An 18,316-nucleotide genomic window follows, 5' to 3' on the forward strand; every position below is an offset into this window, starting at 1 on the left:
ATTGTCATGCCAATGCAAAGACACTGGTCAGTCTGCTGAAACAAGAGAATTGGCTTGTAAATGCATGTCGAGAATGCACTCGGATAGTTAGGAGATGCATCCATTGTTTTCGCTACAAACCAAAATTAATGACTCAAATCATGGGAAATCATGGGATCGCATCATTATTATAAACAAAATGAACAAATCAATTTGCAGTGGTCTCTCTCTTTGTTGTTCAATGTTAGCGCAGAGTTCCCCTGCGTTTTTTTTTCAATCTGTTTTTTTTTTAGTAGAAATCAATCATAAATTATGATCTAATATTAATAATATATACACTACATATTTTAAGAGTTTAATAGTGATGTTTATATGATATTTAGCAAATATTTATATTTTTTACGTACGATGGGTGAAGACGTTTGAGTCTATGTGAGATTTGAGTATGCATCAATCGTCTAGCTGCTTCATTTGGTTAGTGAAATGAAAAGCCTATCATTGTATCGACTTCTATGATGGTTAATTTGATCTCCAATTTTTGGGATGTGGAGATCTTTTCAAGCATTGTGGTCCGAACAAACCACGGGGCACCTGTAAGACGCGTCTTCAGTGCACATCCCCCGGCTTTAGTGCCGTATGTCCATATAGGAATTATCATTGCTTACTTTTTGAGTTGATGAGCCAATGCAACTTTTAAGTTTAAACTTAAAAAGTCTCTCAAGAGAACCACCTAATAGGGTATAGGGATCGGATACTCAAAATGAGTATTGGGGTATATTAGATTTGTGATGAAAATGGATGTGTGTAACGTCCAGAAGGAATCGTTTCCGACCCCATAAAGTATATATATTCTTGATCAGCATCAATAGCCGAGTCGATTGAGCCCTGTCTGTCTGTCCGTCCCTATCAGCGCCTAGTGCACAAAGACTATAAGAGCTTGAGCAACGACATTTTATATCCGGACTTCTGTGATATGTCACTGGTACAAGAATATTTCAAAACTTTACCCCACCCACTTCCGCCTCCACAAAATGCGAAAATCTGTGGCATCCACAATTTTAAATATACGAGAAAACTGAAAACGCAGAATCGTAGAGGATGACCATATCTTCTCGAGTGCAAAATCTGAATTAGATCGTATAATTATTATAGCCAGAATCAAAAATACAATTTCATTCTTTCTCGCTCTGTATCTCTCTAACACACAGGTTTCATGGTCGGTTTTGCCAATTGCAAAATATGAGTTCAAGGATCTCAGAACCCATAAGAGCTAGAGCAACCAAATTCGGTATCCACACTCCTGTGATATCGCACCTTGACCGTTTCGTGTCCAAATTTCGCCAAACCCCGTTCCGCCCCCGCAAAGAACGAAAATCTGGGCCATCCACAAATCTCAGAGACTATTAACGCTAGAGTAACCAAATTTGGTATCCGCACTTCTGTTAGATCTCACTATAAAACGTATATCTCAGAATTTCGACCCACCCCCTTCCGCCCCCACAAAGGACGAAAATCTGTTGCATCCACAATATTGCAGATTCGAGAAAACTAAAAACACAGAACGCCGATGAAGTCATCGTTACCAAGGTTGTCCATGCCCACTTTCGACGGAACATATGCAAACTATAAGAATTTTATTCACTCGTTTGAGCAAATTGTTGTGCGTGAGTCTGGATTGTCCAAAATAGAAAAGTTTAATTATTCGCTGACCTGCCTCACCAGCCGCTTTGATAATCCTACTCTTTTGTTTTTAGAAGGTATTGGGAATTGTTTGCACTACAACTTGTGGAAAAGTCCAAGAAGAAATCAAAGATTGATTACCGAATCACTGGTGATCAACACAATTACTGTTTAATAATAAGGTATTTGAAACTGTACAAATAGAAATGAATGTTGTATGATTTTCGAGTAAAGGTTGAAAGTGCAAGAGCGAGATAAAAACACGACCGACTTAAGCAAGAGTACTTACTTGTTATTGAGAGAACACCGTTATTCTGAAGACGGATAGAGGCAGTGACAGTGACAAAGAAACAAAAATTTTTTAAATTAAAGAAAAAATGGTGTAGTCGACATGCAACGACTTTATAAGACCATTTTCACTGTTGGACGATGACGAAGAAAATCAACCTCAACTCCACTAATAGACCTCTAGACTAAATTTGTATTTACACAACAGTGATATGTAAATATGAAATCATGCATCAGCACAAGATGGATCCCTTGTATTCACATACATATGTGTACACATATACTTATATGTATGTATTTATTTTATATGTACACATATTTTTCAATCTGAGCGTGGATGTTGATTGCTTAATAATTATTACAATAACTTCGTCCACAACAAACATTGTAATGGTTGCCCATTGAGTGAGGATGGTCGCAACGAACTTTCGCCTTTCGACGCATGACGAAAGCATTTCTCCGCCAAATTATTTACCCATATGTGTTATTACTGGCAAAGCATATTTCAATGCGGAAATATTATCAATTGCATTAGTACGCATGGGCTACAATGGGTTTTTGTAGTTTTTTTTTATCTAATTGGTACTTGAATATGTCACATTAGATTTATGTGTTCCCTAATTTATTTCATCCTAAACTAACCAAATTTCAGATTAGATACGAATACCATTGAATGGATAATCCAACACCGGCACAAGCTTTTTTTGAGAAGTATTTCGTCATGAGATCTATATAGGATACTATGTACATAGGTACTAAATAACTTTATCGTTACAACTAAACACACTGCAGAGAATATTTTAAAATTCATTTGTACATTTTTCATGAGATCTTTGGCAAAGCTCTTAAAATAGTATTTTTCGCACTTGCAGAAGCAACATGTTGCTGTCCATGTCCATCCTAAGTGGGCTGTGACCAACGGAAACGAAAGCGACCGCAATACATAAACTCATACAGCAAAAGTCACCTGCCACCACAGGGGTGAAGCGAAGCTCTTGTCATATACAGGGCTATCTCACACTTATACTTGGAAAGCCAACACCGACACACACAGACACACACATACAATCACCAGCATGTTGGGGATACTGTTGTGTTGCTTCGACACCGCGCGTTCTTCTAGATATAAAAGCAAAGGCAGCTAAAGGATGTGCGCTCATTCAGTTCGGTTGAGTTCTGTGCAAACGTTCGCGGTGATTCTACCAAGCGAAGCCAACGCTACCTGGGGCACTGGCTATTGTGATAGCAGAGCTACTGTGAAAGTTTTGTGAGTAGCCGTTGGAATTGATACTTTATTTAAAAACTACATCTTCCTGCAATTTTTGTTATGAGTTATACTGTGTGCATCAAATATTCCGTGGTTCCTCAAAAATTAAACAGCTCTCATTAGAAAATCATAGAAGGAAAATCATTTCAGAAGCTCAGAAATAAAAAAATGTACAGTCTCCGATTAAAGATGTTTATGTCATCATTAAACGAGTACTAGATACATAAATAATTAAATAAATAAAACAATTTATATAAATAAAATGAATACTGCATACGTAAATAAAACAATGTATCATCCATAACCAATTCATCACTAATGTCGTTAAATACCTAAGGTATACGAAGGTCCCCCAGTACCTTTTTTTCAAACTACAAGTTAGTCTGTTGATTAATCTGGAAATAAGTTAGAAAATAAATCCACAAAAGCTATGTTTGACGACTAGTATTTATTTAATTAATTTCAATTTTTCGAATTTCCACTATAAACAATATATTTAAACAATATGATTCTATGTTCACAAAATTTGAATATTTGGCAGAAATCTTCAGAAAAAGATGGATTTCGAACGATGACCTCCAAGGCAGCTACCTTATAGAATTATCAATTTCACTATTGATAAACTTGATATACTTCGTTATCAAAGTAAACGCTGTTATAATCCTGATCCTCATGATTTCGGTTGTTTTACCTACCGCTACCAGGTTCAACTTATATTTATTGCGCTAGTCACATTAAATCTATAGTTTATGTTGAAAGCTACTTAAATATAATTCTTAAAATTCTTAATTCTAATACATTAACATTTTTATAAAGTGCTTCTAATTTTCGATTTGTCTTATTTCCTTTTTTTGATTTATTAAGAATTCCTTAAAATGTTAACGAAATTAAGTTGCGCTCCTAATTAATATTAGGATATAGGGCTATGTGCATTCTGGAAAAAAATAATATTTATCGTCCAGAAACATATCTGAATTTGAGTTGCTATTACCTACAACTTTTTTAAGCTTTTGGCCATACTGCCAATCAAACTTCATACAAATAGGCAACAATTTGAAGCCTTAGATAACATTAAATAAGTTTTTCTCACATCACGGAATCGACAAAAAATATACAAATATGATGAGGTTCTTCTAAGAAATTGAATCCATATTAATTAAAGGAAAACATTTGAGGACAACTAAAATATGTTCACTTTAAATTAAAAAAATACAATTTTCGCAATTACTTCTGATAAAAAATATTAAATTAATCTTTTTGTTACCAAGAAGTTCTATGAAAGAAAAACAGCAAACAGAAGGATTTCTTCACTTTTCACCAACATTTACAAACTTACTTTAACATTCGAAAAAAATGGTACAGTAACACAAATTTAACATTTGGTTGGTATATCTTCATTTAGTACATATTATAATTATTTCTTTTATTAAGATACACAAAAGTTGTTGCTACCGTCGGCAAAGCAAATCGATTGATTCTATGCCACTTATATGGTACAGGGACTTGAAAATAAGATTGTATGGTTTCGATTCAGAGAAGTGTGGCTCGTGAAAATTTTAATTTAGAATTAAAATAAAATTTTTCAGGCTACATTTTTGCAACTGTTTCAGGTTGTTACAAAAAGAAAATTCTGAATATCGTATCTCATCTCCTTAGTTTGAATCCCAACTATGGCGTTCCAATTGGCTCAAATTTCTTACTTTCTGAATGCTCAATCTTTGGCAAATCAATATACTCGATAATTTCTACTTATTGCTCAATAATTAACAACGTATCCAATCAGCATAATTCCAGCTGAATAAATATATGTATACTATTAAATGGGAAATTGAGTAAATATACATAAAAACAACCTGTAAATGGAACTTAGTCAATATGTAGATATTAACTATGTAATAATGAATAGTCCAATTATTATGTTGGTTGCAAATTACTAATAAACAGCAGGGCGAGCGAAAAACTTTACGCAACAAAAGGTTCGTTCAATCAATATTCATGAGTTGAGTGGCATCCGCTTCTTAGCGGGGAAATAAAGTCCGCCCCGTTGATTGTGGCTTACTGCACCAGTGCCAACTTTTGTCCCGACACCGCAGGCCCTTAAAATAGTTTTGTTTTACAGTTTTCTGAAAAATGATACAACCAGCTTGGCAAATAATTTCTTGCACTATATATCGGTCTAGAGACTCCGCTTGCGGATCGACTTGCGAAGGACTCACTAACAACTAATTCTTATGTACATAATTTTAATGTTATGATATTTGGACATTGATATGTAATGATTGCAATGATTAACCGAATCGAACGCGAACATGCAGGAAAGATAGCTGTTAGACTAATATGCGAAGCACTACTAGGAGAACTAAGCATGCAATCAAAATACAAATACCACTACAATTACTAATTACTAGAAAGGTGTGTAAGGATTAGTAATTTAATAAGAGGAAGAGAATTAGTGTTGGATATAATATGGTAGAGGGAATTATAGTCCGAGCATAAGACCCTAAACGGTTCATGAAAGGAATAATTCGATCTACAAAGTGGAAGGAACAACGGTATAAATTTTCTAGTCAGTCTAATAGGAATCGTGAAGTTTATGCGGCTCAACAAAACCGTCACCCTTGAACAAGTTGTGCACAAAAATCACACCAAGAAGTTGTTAATTTTCATTATTCCATTAAATAAATGGGTTTTAATTAAATCACAGCATATTGAAAAGAATGCAAATAATTTATATTTTACCGAATTCAAGGGTAAACATTTAAAAAAGTCTAAGACTTTGATTGACTTTATTTTCAATCGATTAACCCCACCAACACAAAATTACAACATGGTTTCATACATACCCGTACGTTCGGAAGGAGATTTTCTATCAATGCACCTGTGTGTTTATGTGTATATGTATGTCTATCCTTTAATATTTATTCAAGCGAATGTATAGTAAATATGTATGAATGTGTACTTACACCTATGCAAACAAAAATGGAATTTGAGCAACTGTTTTTATTGTTGTATTGTCATAATGTGGATATATGTATGTACTGACTTACGTACATACATATGTGACTGTAGCAGTATCAGTTTCCTTCAACAAATATTCTACTTTTTTTTATAACTATTAGCTAAAAGCTCTTAGCCAGCAGTTTTGTTAACTTCACTATAGTTTTTTTCATCTATACTGCTACATATAAATAAGTTTAAAGTAAAAGTTGTTTAAAGGAAAATTAAAATATGCAAAACTTAATATTTGTAAAAAATGTTAGATTGTAGTTTTTAGTTTTATAATAATTTCATTTTTTAACGACGTACTACCTAAATAAAGTTTACCAATGGTCCTACGTTTGAATTTGTACTTGACCTGCTCCTTGAATTCTAGTATGCTTGGCAAAATATTTTTAATGACGCTGCACACTTAACTTAACTAATGCTGGGTGCTGAATATGTAACACAGGCTTATCCGTTGGGAAAATGCGTAAAATCGGTGAACAAGTTTAAAGATGAATCACTACACAGAAAGGCTCATTAAAGCATTAATTAAATAGGGTTTTTTAATTACCCAATCCCAGGTAGAGGGGCATCATTTCTCTTCTCGGTGTTGGGATTGGGCTAAATTCAGTTATAAATTCTATTAAAGTTTTACAGATGTATTAGGAAGTTTATTTAGCGAAAACCGGTCAATTCGGACATTGCTTTATTAAGGAAGCATGGCATCTGCTCGTGAAAGGTTTGCTTTTGAGGCCCGATAAAGTTTTTCCAAGAGATACCCAGGCTGGTATTGGCATTCAGGCATCGCTGACGCACAAAACTGACGAAATAAAGATTTCGTACGTGTATGCGGCCGTTTGCCCTTTTTAAGACACCTTCCACCTTGTTTAGGTTGTTAAACGATTGTGTTTACAGTAAAATCGAATGTTACCTTTACTCTGGACAAGCCACCATTTCAGCATACTTGCTTTGTGGTTGAGCATGGGGACTCAGAGGTAGATAACAGTATTTACGATGCACGACCGACCCCAACCCATAAATTTTGATTTAAGAACATTCACATTCGCTTCGTTACGCCCTGATGGAAATCAAATTATTGCGCCCGATAACCCAAAATTGAACCAAATTTATGATTGATGCAATTAAATTGCCATTCTCTGAGTACGTGAACTCTCCACATAAGCTACAGGTGCGTTGCTTGACAAGCTCTCTCAGAAATTGATAAAGGCATTAAAACATTGCAACTGTATAATTTGTGATTATTTACAAAATTATGCTGTATACATATTGAGAAATTAATCAATAAATTTATTACCGCGTATCTGGAATAAGGCGTATCATCAGTGTCAAAATATGGTTTACTCATATGATGAGATATATGTTCATACATATGTACATATGTATGTACTTACACAAATGTTGTACGCCATATCTTAGCAGTCAGTTTGGCGCATTGGTAACGCTAACCGCAGATACATTTTCTGGCGAAGGTGATTGAAAGATCTGTATTTTTTTTTTCATTGCCACGAGTCGTTTTAAGCCTGAGCTTTACGCTACACCACCAAGTCAAGTCCTTCTGGTTGAGTTCAATACGATTTTGCATTTTCTTCTTATTGTTCTTTGTTCTGTCAACAAGTTCCCACAGCTGCGTAAAGGCTGGCCCGTCAATTACCAAATTGCCAAATATATTCGCTAATTGCAATTTAGGGCGAGTTAATGCGGCGTTTGTTACCTAGAGACGTCTATTAAAATTTATTTGTTTGTGTTTGTGATTGTTGACACTTAAGAAAGTTCCCGCTTATAAAAGAATGTATGTATTCATTTCCTTCGCCAATGAGCCGTTTCTAGTTATTTTTGGTTCCTTGCACTGACCAATACTTTCTTATTTGTGTATGTAAATAGGGTAGTGCTAAAAACTAAAGGCGATTATTTTAGCTATCATTTATTTGTACACTACCGACGATAATATGGATATATTGCTAGAGGCTGATTTCGCTGATCCACATTGTATATACCATATGTACACTAATATATACTTTATTGGGAATATACTTTTATATGCTTCCTTTTGTGATTTTGAAAATGTGGATTTGACGAGGTTTTAGGTGAAACTGCAAGAGTATTTTAAGTTCCGTCTAATCAGAGCTAACCATCAATTGGGGACGTACTAATGAACAGTAAATAGGACTCACTACTTGACAAAAAAGTACATTTTTGCATTCTGTGCTCCACATAAAGAAATTACACGGCAAAACAAAGTTAAACTACACCTGAATTAGGAACATGACTGTTCGTTGGGAGCACAGACGACCAACATCAGCTTTGGTCCGGTTACAAATTACACCAGCAAACCTCAGTAAACAGCAGACTCCCTAAAAAAAAAGGTTGAAATGAGTAGAAAGTATGCCCAAGGACCACAAATTTCAGTGAAGCAGGTGTAGCAGTCTCAGGAAAATAGAACGATGCGATAGTATTTACGTGGTTCGTGCGCAGACCAGCTCTGTAATAATGCCGACAACTCTAAGGGTCAGCAAGACCTCCCGCCTCTGGGAGTCCAAGGGCGTTTCAACAAAACATGTGGACGTGTGACATATGACTGCAGACACTGTGGGGGTGGTGTGGTTTGTGGGTAATCTGACCAAAATACAGCAAAAGTTTAAGCACACCCTTACCGGAGTGGGTCAACGTTTTGATCTTTAGAGGTGAAAATTATGCATTATTTATTTGCATAATTTAACCATAAATTTAAGTTAATATATCGGTGCTATCAGACAGCATTAATATTTCCTTTTACAAGAAATGTTACACATTTCATAAATCGGCATAAATGTGACTTCTTTTAGTCACACATGAAGCAAACCAATACGTGTATTCTGATCATTATACATTATACATACATAGATCACAAGAAAAATTGTTTTTCTTATTATGTATGAAAATTTACTCATTGCGCAAATTTCTGGGTATATAATTAATTATATTTTTTAACAAAAATTGCTTACAGCAAAGCACTTTATCATTTAGCGATTTCTTTTTATTCTTCAGTACCAATTATTGACAGATTTCCCTGCGGTACTGCCAGAGAGCCAATGCCCAAATCCGATCGCTTCTACATTGGAGGGCGAAAAATTATTGTTTCCCGATCCAATAGTAGAGAGTGGATTACCAACTCCCGGGTGCGCGTTTCTTGTGAAGTGGCCAAGCTTGGCCGCCTCATGTTCGGTTTTCTGGATTTCCGCAGCAGCTGCATGAGCAGCAGCATGTGCCACAGCTGCCTTTGAGGCAGCAAGACGCTGCTGTATCGCCTCAGAACGTTGAATCGCAGCCGCCGCCTGAGACTTTTGCTTCAGTATTACTGCCTGAGTTTGTCTTTCTGTGGCGATGCGTTGCTGATTTAACACGTTTTCCTTAGCCGCTTGTAAATGCTGCTGCGCTATAAGAACATTGGCTGAGGCCTGCTTAGCTACCGAAATAGCGTGTGCAACTTCGTTGGGTGTCGGCCCGATTCCCAGCGAGGTGTGTCCCCCACTCCAAGTGGGCCAACCAAGGTTCCAAGCCCCTCCGTTCAAAGCTCGCGGGCCACTCGTTATAGCCCATGGAATGCTGGCTTCGTCCAAAGCGAGACTCCGCTTTTCTAACGGCTTGGAGCTGGAAGCACACCAGGCACCAGCAGTTAGAACAATTAGTAGAAGCATCAATGGCATAGTTGACCGGCAGCTTCGTGTCTTTGTGAAATGCATTCTTTTGAGGACAACTGAGTTATGCTGAGCTTTGAGCTGTCAGCATTACTATTTATACATAGCTTGGCCTCCTCTCCAATCGGAAAAAGTATCAACAATTACTCACGTAGGAGCGGCGTTATTTGAACGTTTAGTAATAATTTGTAAACTTTCGCTCTTTCAAATTTTGTTGGTGCTTTTCGGCAAGTACCCTACTTACATTTGCCGGAAATGAAAGGGTGCTTTAATAATCCTTATTATTTCAGACCAGTTTTCAAATTGGTCAAAAAGTGAATCGCCATGAAGTTTTTCACTGTTACGTAAGACGTCTACAAAATGAATTTGTCTGTTCTGCGTACTGGACCTGATGATGAGCTGTCGACTCATGGCTGAAATAAAGCTGCCTTTGTAAAGTATTTTTATTGTGAAAAGGTAATTATATCAGCCGCGCCATGAATGTACGTGACCAAAAAGGTATTATTCTGTCAAACAACTGTGCATGGAAGGACAAACTTAAACCTTTTCTGTTCAGCTGCCATTGCAAAATGTTTGCCGTTCATTCTACCCACTTTAATTACCATTAATGCAAGTAACAGCAGCGAATTAATTCTGAGGAGTCATTATCTGGGGAATATTGTATTTAATGATTTCTATTTTTATTTATTTAGTATGCGCATTTGGTAGTCAATTTCTTCTCGGGAAACAAATATTATGAATAGATACAATCTAACTCTGCAGCATTTATGCTGACTCGCAATGAACTTATTCTATTGCAGAGATATAGGTAAAAGGACATCAAAATGTGGAATGCGAATCAGCTCCCTACACAGCCGCGACAATTTTATTTGGGGCTCTTATTGATTACGATTTGCGCGGTGCTGTCCGAGGATGTATGTGCAGTGCCCACCGATCAATCGTATGTTGAAAACACGCATGGGCAAGACGGCGGAGGTCTGTACCCCCATATCCAATAGCTTCATTATATTATATTTGTAATTGTTTAACTTTACAGGTATGCAAGCATTGCAAAAAAGGCCCGCCTTCTTTGTGGGAAGTCGCTACGGGCGGTCCAGCGGCAACGCTGTCACCGGCGGTGGGGCAACTAGTGTTGGTAGCTCGAAAACACGACGTCTCATAATTGTACCACGAAACGATCGTTTTTTTCTTGGCTCTCGATATGGAAAACGGAACGGCGAGTATTTGTCCCCCTACGAGCAAAACAGCCTAAGCCTGGCCCTCAGCAAAGACTCGTCACAGGATGTGGAGCAACAGACATTAAACACCAACAGCAGGTTACGGCCATCCCTTATGTCGTGCGTCTACACAGGCATCAGCAATTACTATCGTTGTAAAGGGTAAGTTTATCTATAGAAATAAATGTACAGGGATTTGCATTTCACTGAACATGGATATTATATTTATTAAACACAGCAGTGACCATCACTCTGCAGTTGATGAAAGTCTCGATTCCACAAGCATGGCAGAAAGTGATGGTGATACAAACAACGTCATCAACTGAGGAAGGAAATCATAAAGAACAAAGAAAAAGAAAAATGCTGGCGATTCATTGACAAACATTCAGAGCTTGTAGTGGCACATGCTTCTATGACATTTAATACGATTCTTGCTATCCAATTGCTTTTCTGCGATTTACTAAACCTACAAGCAAAAAGGTATTAAAACTTTTCAAAGGGGCTGGAAAAAGTTTTAATATTTAACAAATTGATAGATACCCAATGTCGATGTGCCATTAAATTATGGGCAGCTACATTATTTAGTATTTACCGAATTAAAATATTTTAATATGTTGAAATCCGAATTAGGGCGCGCACACGCTCACTGTAAAAATAGACATATAGTACATATATACATAATACGTTTTATTTATGAAAAGGTACAGTACATGCAACAAACATTTATAATAATATTCAATAAATGCAGTTGAAAAAACCAGATATGACTTTTTGGAAATTTTAGCTTATGGGTATTTATCTGAGACATATGTATTTCTGTAGGTATCGAAATAAAGGCTGCACATTCATATAAAACTCTGTCATTGTATAACTAAAGCAATTACATTTGGATGATGCAATTCCCTCACGAATCAGTTCCCCTATGAACATACTTCCATGTGTATGTGGGTCATGTATACCTAGAGCCACAAGAAATTTAATTACCATAGACTCACCCGCACCGCTCTGGCTGCGTAATGAGCAAAAAGACTGAGCACTTACTCGTAAAATGCTTCCTTAAACAATAAATGCAAAATAAAAAAGTACATGCTCAGAGCTGTACACCATACACCATCTTCCGCAGCTCACATTGATTTTAATTGATGACAACAGACAGTGGTATTTTTATATAAGGGCCATCCACCTACAGCATTGCTTAAACTCAAAATTTAAACAACAAAAAACAGAGTGCCTGCTAATTGTATTAGTGCTTGTGCGCAGGCAGCACAGCCATTTAAATTTCTGACATACGGCCAAAAAGGACACACAAGCTTCCAGAAGTTTTGGCCCGCATTAGGACAACTTTTCAGCAACCAGAACGTGGCATCGAGGCGATACTTCCTCATCAAGCAATTTTTCATATCGCACCCTGACATTCACTTTATGTTCGGCAGCAGCTTCCTGAAGATAACACAACCGGTCAAATAATATCACGTTCTCACAGAGCTTCTAAATAATTCAAAAACAAGCCGCTAATCATTTTATGAATAAGTTAAGTAAAATCGCAAATTCATTACCTGCATGGCTGTCTGCAAGCATTGCAAAGCTTCAGCTAGACGGGGACCCTGTTTATCGGTGTATTTGTCGCTTATTGCTATAAAGCGCGTTTTGTGTGTAGGTTGCCACTCTAGCGGAGCGCCTGTCTCCTTTGAGAACAACTGAAATTTTCTCACTATCTCCCAAAATGCATCCTGATTTTCATGAGACGGAAGGATACCCTTTTTTGGTTTTACCAATTCATTTGAGTGTCGAACGGAATCCGCCAGTGCACGCGTGTACATCTGATCTCCGTGCTCAGCGTGTTCTTCGTAACTTGTTCGCCGCCAGCGAGCACGCGTTTGTTGGCATGCTAGTCTAAGAAATGGACGATTAAGATATAATTCTGTTTTACATGCTTCTACCGCCTTGCGCAAGGCAATGCTAAGCGGAAAATTTACAAAATTAGGCTGATCAGTGCTATTAACTCCCCCGCCAGCAGACTGCAAAGCTAATTTGTGGTAACAACAGGGCATAATGTGAAGACTTCGCACACGATCCATTTTCAAAAATAATCGCATTGCGTTAATACTCAAATCCGCACAAGCATGCAAGCCTATTATCGACATAGATTTCACCTCCAAGAAGCCGTTATTTTTCGCTAGAGCCAGTGAGTGTGTGTCGATATAAGCCCCTGAGTCAGCGTCAACATATTTTTGCTGGTAGCTAATTGACTTTGTGGCTGCCGATGGTAACCACTGACGACACCGGCTACGTGCCGCCTCCACTCGTGTTTCATCTGCTTCCAATCCAAGTATAGAGCGATTTGGGTCCAGTTCGTATAATGCTTGACTTAGATAGCCCAATCCTGAACCCAAGTCAACCAAAATTTGCTCGTTTAGGCATTGAGTGTGAATGTGAGTGGCAAAATGTTTGATTTCATGCTGTTTTTTTGTCGATATCCTGCGCTTACTGGTGGTTTGGCGTCCCGTTACTTCGAAAAAGCTGTGGTCGAAAGTTTCTTTTGGTGTCAGAGAGGCCAGATTTTTCCGGAAGCTTAATAATGATGTGGGGAAAGAGTCCAAGTTCTCGTAAATAAATGGAAATTCATTAAGCTTTTCGTTTGATACTGCAAGAAAATAGTTTTTCATATCCAGCGGCATTGATTCTATTGAAACAAGACATTCTGTGTTGGCTTTGCGATAAACCCAGGAGTAGGAACTCAAAAAATCGACTACTGATTCGAAATACTTCTCAGGATTGGTAAAAGTGTTGGGCATGGCCATTTCTAAGGGATAAAAAAGATAGAAAAATGTAATATTATTTTTCCACTTTATTTAGCTACTAATATTTTTACATAGTACATATACTATACATATAAATATTTAACAAAAGTGAAACACATCGTCTTAACCTTCCATTAAGGAAATACATCGAAATAACAACAATGGATTTATGATGGGTGGCTGAAAAAGTATGAAAAAGTCTTCCTACGGATATTTTTGAGAACAGTAAAAATTTTAAATACGAATATCTATGCTATGATTTTCCATTTCTGACTAGTTTCCAGTTCCAAACTTTCATTGGCTGGTCCCAAAATGCATTTTCCATAATTTTTTGATTTCTCCTTAAAGTAACGTTCAATCACGTCGTGGAGTTCATCAATAGTTATAGATAGCATTCGAGAGCGATATTTCACAAACATCTCTTGCGATACTTCATACAAGAAATAATCAATCCCAATATTTCCGGGTGCAATTGGCGAGTCCAGCTGCTGTAGTACTCCGAGTTTCGCCTCAAATAAGGCCTGCTGATCAATCTTACTTTCCGAATGCAACCACTCATATGTTTTTTCAAACGCATCTAGCGTTTTTGTGGAATGGGGGTCACGATAGCTATAGAAGCTAAAAATTCCATCTGAACTTATCTTAGCGCCCGCTCCGTAGGCCCCATTCTGTTCGCGAACCACAGGCAGAAGATACTTAGCCGACACAAGCTTGGCAAGAACGCGCAATGTGGGATGATCTTTATGCAAATATGGGACTGCAAAGAATGCTTTTGCACAGTAGTTCACTGGTATGTTCATGAGGTATTGTTGACAGCTCGGATGTAAGAGTGTAATTTCGCTACTCTCATTCGTTTTTTCTAGAGTGGACAATGTCCCCAAAAAATTCTTCAAATGTTCTAAGGCCGTTGGTAGGTATGATTCTGAGCTGTTGATAGCTACACGCATATTGCTCTTATTAAAAACCTTTGTGCCTATTGACTTTAACTGGTCTCGAATGTCCGCAGTGTTGTTTTTCTGCACAAAATTCTTCATGAAATCTATGTGATCAACTCCTGATAACAGAGACTTCAATTTACTTGCATTACTAACTAACGCTGCCGCTCCTAACATAGCGTATAAGTGACCAGAGCTAGCGATGCCTATTGATATATTGGATATGTAGTTTTCAATAAGCATTTTCAGACGGTCCGTGTCTTCAAGCTTAAAGTTTCGCAGCAAATCTTGGCACAGTAAAAACATATCAGGCACATTTTTATCTAGTGCATGTGTTGTCATCATCAAGCTCAGCCGGTAGCTTTTGGCGTCTTCAACATTTTCGACGAAATTTAACTTGAAGTCAATTCCAGCAGTCTTAGAGAGTACGAGTTTGTCAAATTCACGAAAATCATGCTGGGTGGTTCCCATGTCATTGATAATATTGCAAAATAATGGTACGAGCTTTACTTCATCTTCACTCAGACCAGTTATATTAAATAGACATTTAAAATAAGTAATCTCGTTGGTCGGAACTTTGCAAATTTGAGTTTGAACTTCTTCAATAGTTTGGATGCTTAACTTTGGCCAATTCGGTGACTTCTTCACATCGCTAAGCGTAAGACAGGGCAAAAGTTCAGTATTCGGTGCAGCCTTTTGAGAGGCGTCCAATTTCAACCCATTCTGATATATTTTTTCCAACTTTTCATTATCGAGCGCACTAGTTTTCTGCTCTAGCATTTCCAATTCAGCCTGTTTAAAGTTTTCCTCGTACAACTCGTCAGGCGACATCGTAAGTGTAAGTTTGTGCGAATTATTTACAAAATATGTGTTCATTTTTTCTTGGAAATAATTCTTATTCTGCCTTAAACAAGTTCGCAGCCCTGCTATCATATCCGAAACCCGAAGGTTGCTAACTACATCGCCATCATGGTTCCAAAGTGCTGTTGAGTTAAATAACAAAGCATTGCCAAAATGTGGACTTTGATGTTTTAGTGATAATTCAAGATTATGGAGAATACTTTCTACATGTTGGGACTCAAATCCCTCTTTCATGGCTTTGCATATAGTTTGGCTAAAGATGTCGTTGAATTTTTTGAATTCTTCAACACGCAGGTCTTGCAACCCCACAACGAATGCCGTATCCTTGGTGTCTGAAGAATACCCTGTACTCTGGTTGTAGCCCCCGGAAAAGTTTGGTTCTATTAGGCTCTTGTAAAAGGCAGAGTTAGGTCCACGGATCAATATTTCGGATAGGACTTTTAATTCAAAGGTTTCTTGTATGTTGGTCATGTCGCACATAAGCACAGCAATGGCAATTTGGTTCTGTCGATCAAAAGCAGCGCCCATATTGTCCAGTCTGCTGGAAATGTGTACATGCCGTGGCTGTGACCATCGCGGTTGTAGCGGGATACGGCTATAAGAGTTGTCTACTCTGGTGTGCAGAGATAAATATTCTTTATCAATAAGCGAGAGGGTCTTTGTCAAATCGAAAGAACCATAAGAGTATACACGGGCGTTACTTGGATGATAATATTTGCGATGGAACTCAATTAAATCCGTGTGCGTTAATTTGGGTATCTCCAATGGATTTCCTCCGGATACATGTCCATACGTGTGGTCGGGTAAAATATTATTAAGGAGATTCTGTCCAAAAACCAAAGAGTTCTCCGAAAACGCGCCTTTCATTTCATTATAAACCACACCCTTGATGACCAGTTCAGACTTCCGATTATGTAATTCCTTGTTCTCTAATCGCCAACCCTCTTGAAGAAAATCCAAATACGCAAGGTTAGGGCTATAATAAAGAATTTTCAATATTTTTTTTTATGTTTTAACATATGTATGTATGTGGACTTACCTAAAAACCGCATCCAAGTAAATTCGCTGTAAATTCCTAAAGTCCACTTCATTCATGGTTGAAAAAGGATAGAGTGTGTAATCTGGACCTGTCATGGCATTCATGAACGTGGCTACAGAGCGATTAAGCATCTTGAAGAATGGGTCACGGACGGGATAGTTTTTTGAGCCACATAACGCTAGATGTTCCAAAATATGCGGAAGACCAGTGGAGTCAAAAGGTGTTGTCCGAAAATTGATCGAGAATACATTGTTTGCGTCATTTCGATCGATATGCCATAGTTCCGTGCCAGTTCCTTCATGTCGCAGTGTATAGGACGTAAGATCAAAGTCAGGTATTCTTTCGACGCGTTCACATTGGAACCCATGATACAGCTTGCCTTCATTAAATTTGTATTCATGCTGCTGTATTAAATGTGGGACTTCAAGCTGAGCTGGGGACGCTACATTCGCTTCCTTTGTCTTTGCATCGCTCAACATGTCATCAAAAGAGGACACCGATTTGCAATTTGTTCTTCGTTGAGCACGCAACACATTCGTTCTATGCGGAGCCAATCTCAAAAATTTCAACCGTGATAACATTGTATTTGGCTACGAATGATAAACACACAATATAAAAATTCAGATGATTCGCAGATGAAACCATCAGACAGAATAACTAGTAAACAATTAAAATGGCAACACGCGTTTGAGCTGCAGTTACATCAGCCGGAATCCATTGAATTCACATATGTAAATTTGTTCTTTTCTATGTTATAAATGAGTTCCGATGACAATATTTTCAGAAAAATAAATATACACATATCGAGTTACTAAATTGATTTAACTTACCTATGAAACAAACAAGATTATTTTTAGTTTATAAATTCAACAAAGTTTTTCTGAACTAGAATATGTGTGACCAAGTCTTTTTAAGGAGACGATTATAGTTATCGGTATCAGCTGTTTATAAATATATACATATATGAATCAGTGTTGCCATTTTGGCCTATTTAAGGCTAGATCTACTTAATTTGAAAACGGAAATATTTAGTCCCTTGGCAGAATACAGATGAAACTACAAAGCTTTGGTCAGAAGTACTGACTTATAAAGATGCTGGCAAAAGCCAAACTTTTGGAGAAATCACTTTATTTGGCATTGGAATTTTAAGTCCACCGTGGTAAAATGCTGTGATTGAAATTCAGTCAAATGAATATCGTTAAGACCAAACTTAGGAACAAAATTACTGTTAAATATTAAATATAAGGTTTGTTTTAGAAATATTTAATTTTGTTATGTATACGACTAACATTCTTTTGAAATTTAACGGATATGGGTTGCGCCGTCATGTGGCCGCAGCTACCGGAACTACCAGGAAATATCTAAATTTAATACATTCCAGCGATAAAAATACGGATTGGATTAATAGCGAATTGGATGAAATAATAACACAATTAAAAATGTATATATCTATGTGCTGCTTTATTCGTAGCATATTTTTTAGACTGTATTTTTACAATTTTAAGCTTGTTCTAGCTTGTATTTTTGTGAAATCTAGCATATTTATCTAAGTGCTATCGGTTTAATTACTAA

At 37.2% G+C, this 18,316-nt stretch overlaps 3 protein-coding genes across 4 annotated transcripts; 1 reads left to right on the forward strand and 2 right to left on the reverse strand.

The window, feature by feature from the left end:
* Positions 1-3,076: 3,076 nt before the first annotated feature.
* RYa (RYamide) lies at positions 3,077-11,870 on the forward strand. Of its 2 annotated transcripts, none has more exons than XM_015183497.2 (4): positions 3,077-3,214; positions 10,692-10,866; positions 10,928-11,270; positions 11,350-11,870. In XM_015183497.2, exons 2-4 carry the CDS (start codon positions 10,716-10,718, stop codon positions 11,432-11,434), a joined length of 579 nt encoding a protein of 192 aa, XP_015038983.1. In that variant the 5' UTR covers positions 3,077-3,214; positions 10,692-10,715; the 3' UTR covers positions 11,435-11,870. The 2 variants fall into 2 exon arrangements, with proteins under 2 accessions (XP_015038983.1, XP_002138108.2); XM_002138072.3 differs by having other exon boundaries at positions 3,078-3,214; positions 11,347-11,870.
* Positions 8,979-10,358, reverse strand: LOC117183543 (uncharacterized). The gene has a single exon (XM_033377685.1). The coding sequence runs from the start codon at positions 9,934-9,936 to the stop codon at positions 9,238-9,240; it is 699 nt and encodes a 232-aa protein (XP_033233576.1). The 5' UTR covers positions 9,937-10,358; the 3' UTR covers positions 8,979-9,237.
* Positions 11,871-13,990: 2,120 nt separating the features above from the next.
* Positions 13,991-17,686, reverse strand: LOC4803331 (presequence protease, mitochondrial). Its single transcript, XM_015183500.2, has 3 exons — positions 17,575-17,686; positions 16,745-17,334; positions 13,991-16,681 (listed from the first exon to the last, which is right to left on the reverse strand). The coding sequence occupies exons 2-3, from the start codon at positions 17,323-17,325 to the stop codon at positions 14,158-14,160; spliced, it is 3,105 nt and encodes a 1,034-aa protein (XP_015038986.2). The 5' UTR covers positions 17,326-17,334; positions 17,575-17,686; the 3' UTR covers positions 13,991-14,157.
* Between the last annotated feature and the right edge of the window lie 630 nt (positions 17,687-18,316).

This window comes from Drosophila pseudoobscura, chromosome 3 (assembly GCF_009870125.1).
Source record: "Drosophila pseudoobscura strain MV-25-SWS-2005 chromosome 3, UCI_Dpse_MV25, whole genome shotgun sequence".
Lineage (NCBI taxonomy): Eukaryota > Metazoa > Arthropoda > Insecta > Diptera > Drosophilidae > Drosophila > Drosophila pseudoobscura.

Excerpts from the sequence above, each read along its gene's own strand:
- LOC117183543 (XM_033377685.1), bottom strand. The coding sequence starts at position 9,936 with ATGCATTTCACAAAGACACGAAGCTGCCGGTCAACTATGCCATTGATG.
- RYa (XM_002138072.3), top strand. The coding sequence starts at position 10,716 with ATGTGGAATGCGAATCAGCTCCCTACACAGCCGCGACAATTTTATTTG. Across the intron at positions 10,867-10,927 it reads GCATGGGCAAGACGGCGGAG|GTATGCAAGCATTGCAAAAA; the intron begins GTCTGTACCCCC and ends TTAACTTTACAG. Across the intron at positions 11,271-11,346 it reads AATTACTATCGTTGTAAAGG|CAGTGACCATCACTCTGCAG; the intron begins GTAAGTTTATCT and ends TATTAAACACAG.
- LOC4803331 (XM_015183500.2), bottom strand. The coding sequence starts at position 17,325 with ATGTTATCACGGTTGAAATTTTTGAGATTGGCTCCGCATAGAACGAAT. Across the intron at positions 16,682-16,744 it reads TACTTGGATGCGGTTTTTAG|CCCTAACCTTGCGTATTTGG; the intron begins GTAAGTCCACAT and ends TCTTTATTATAG.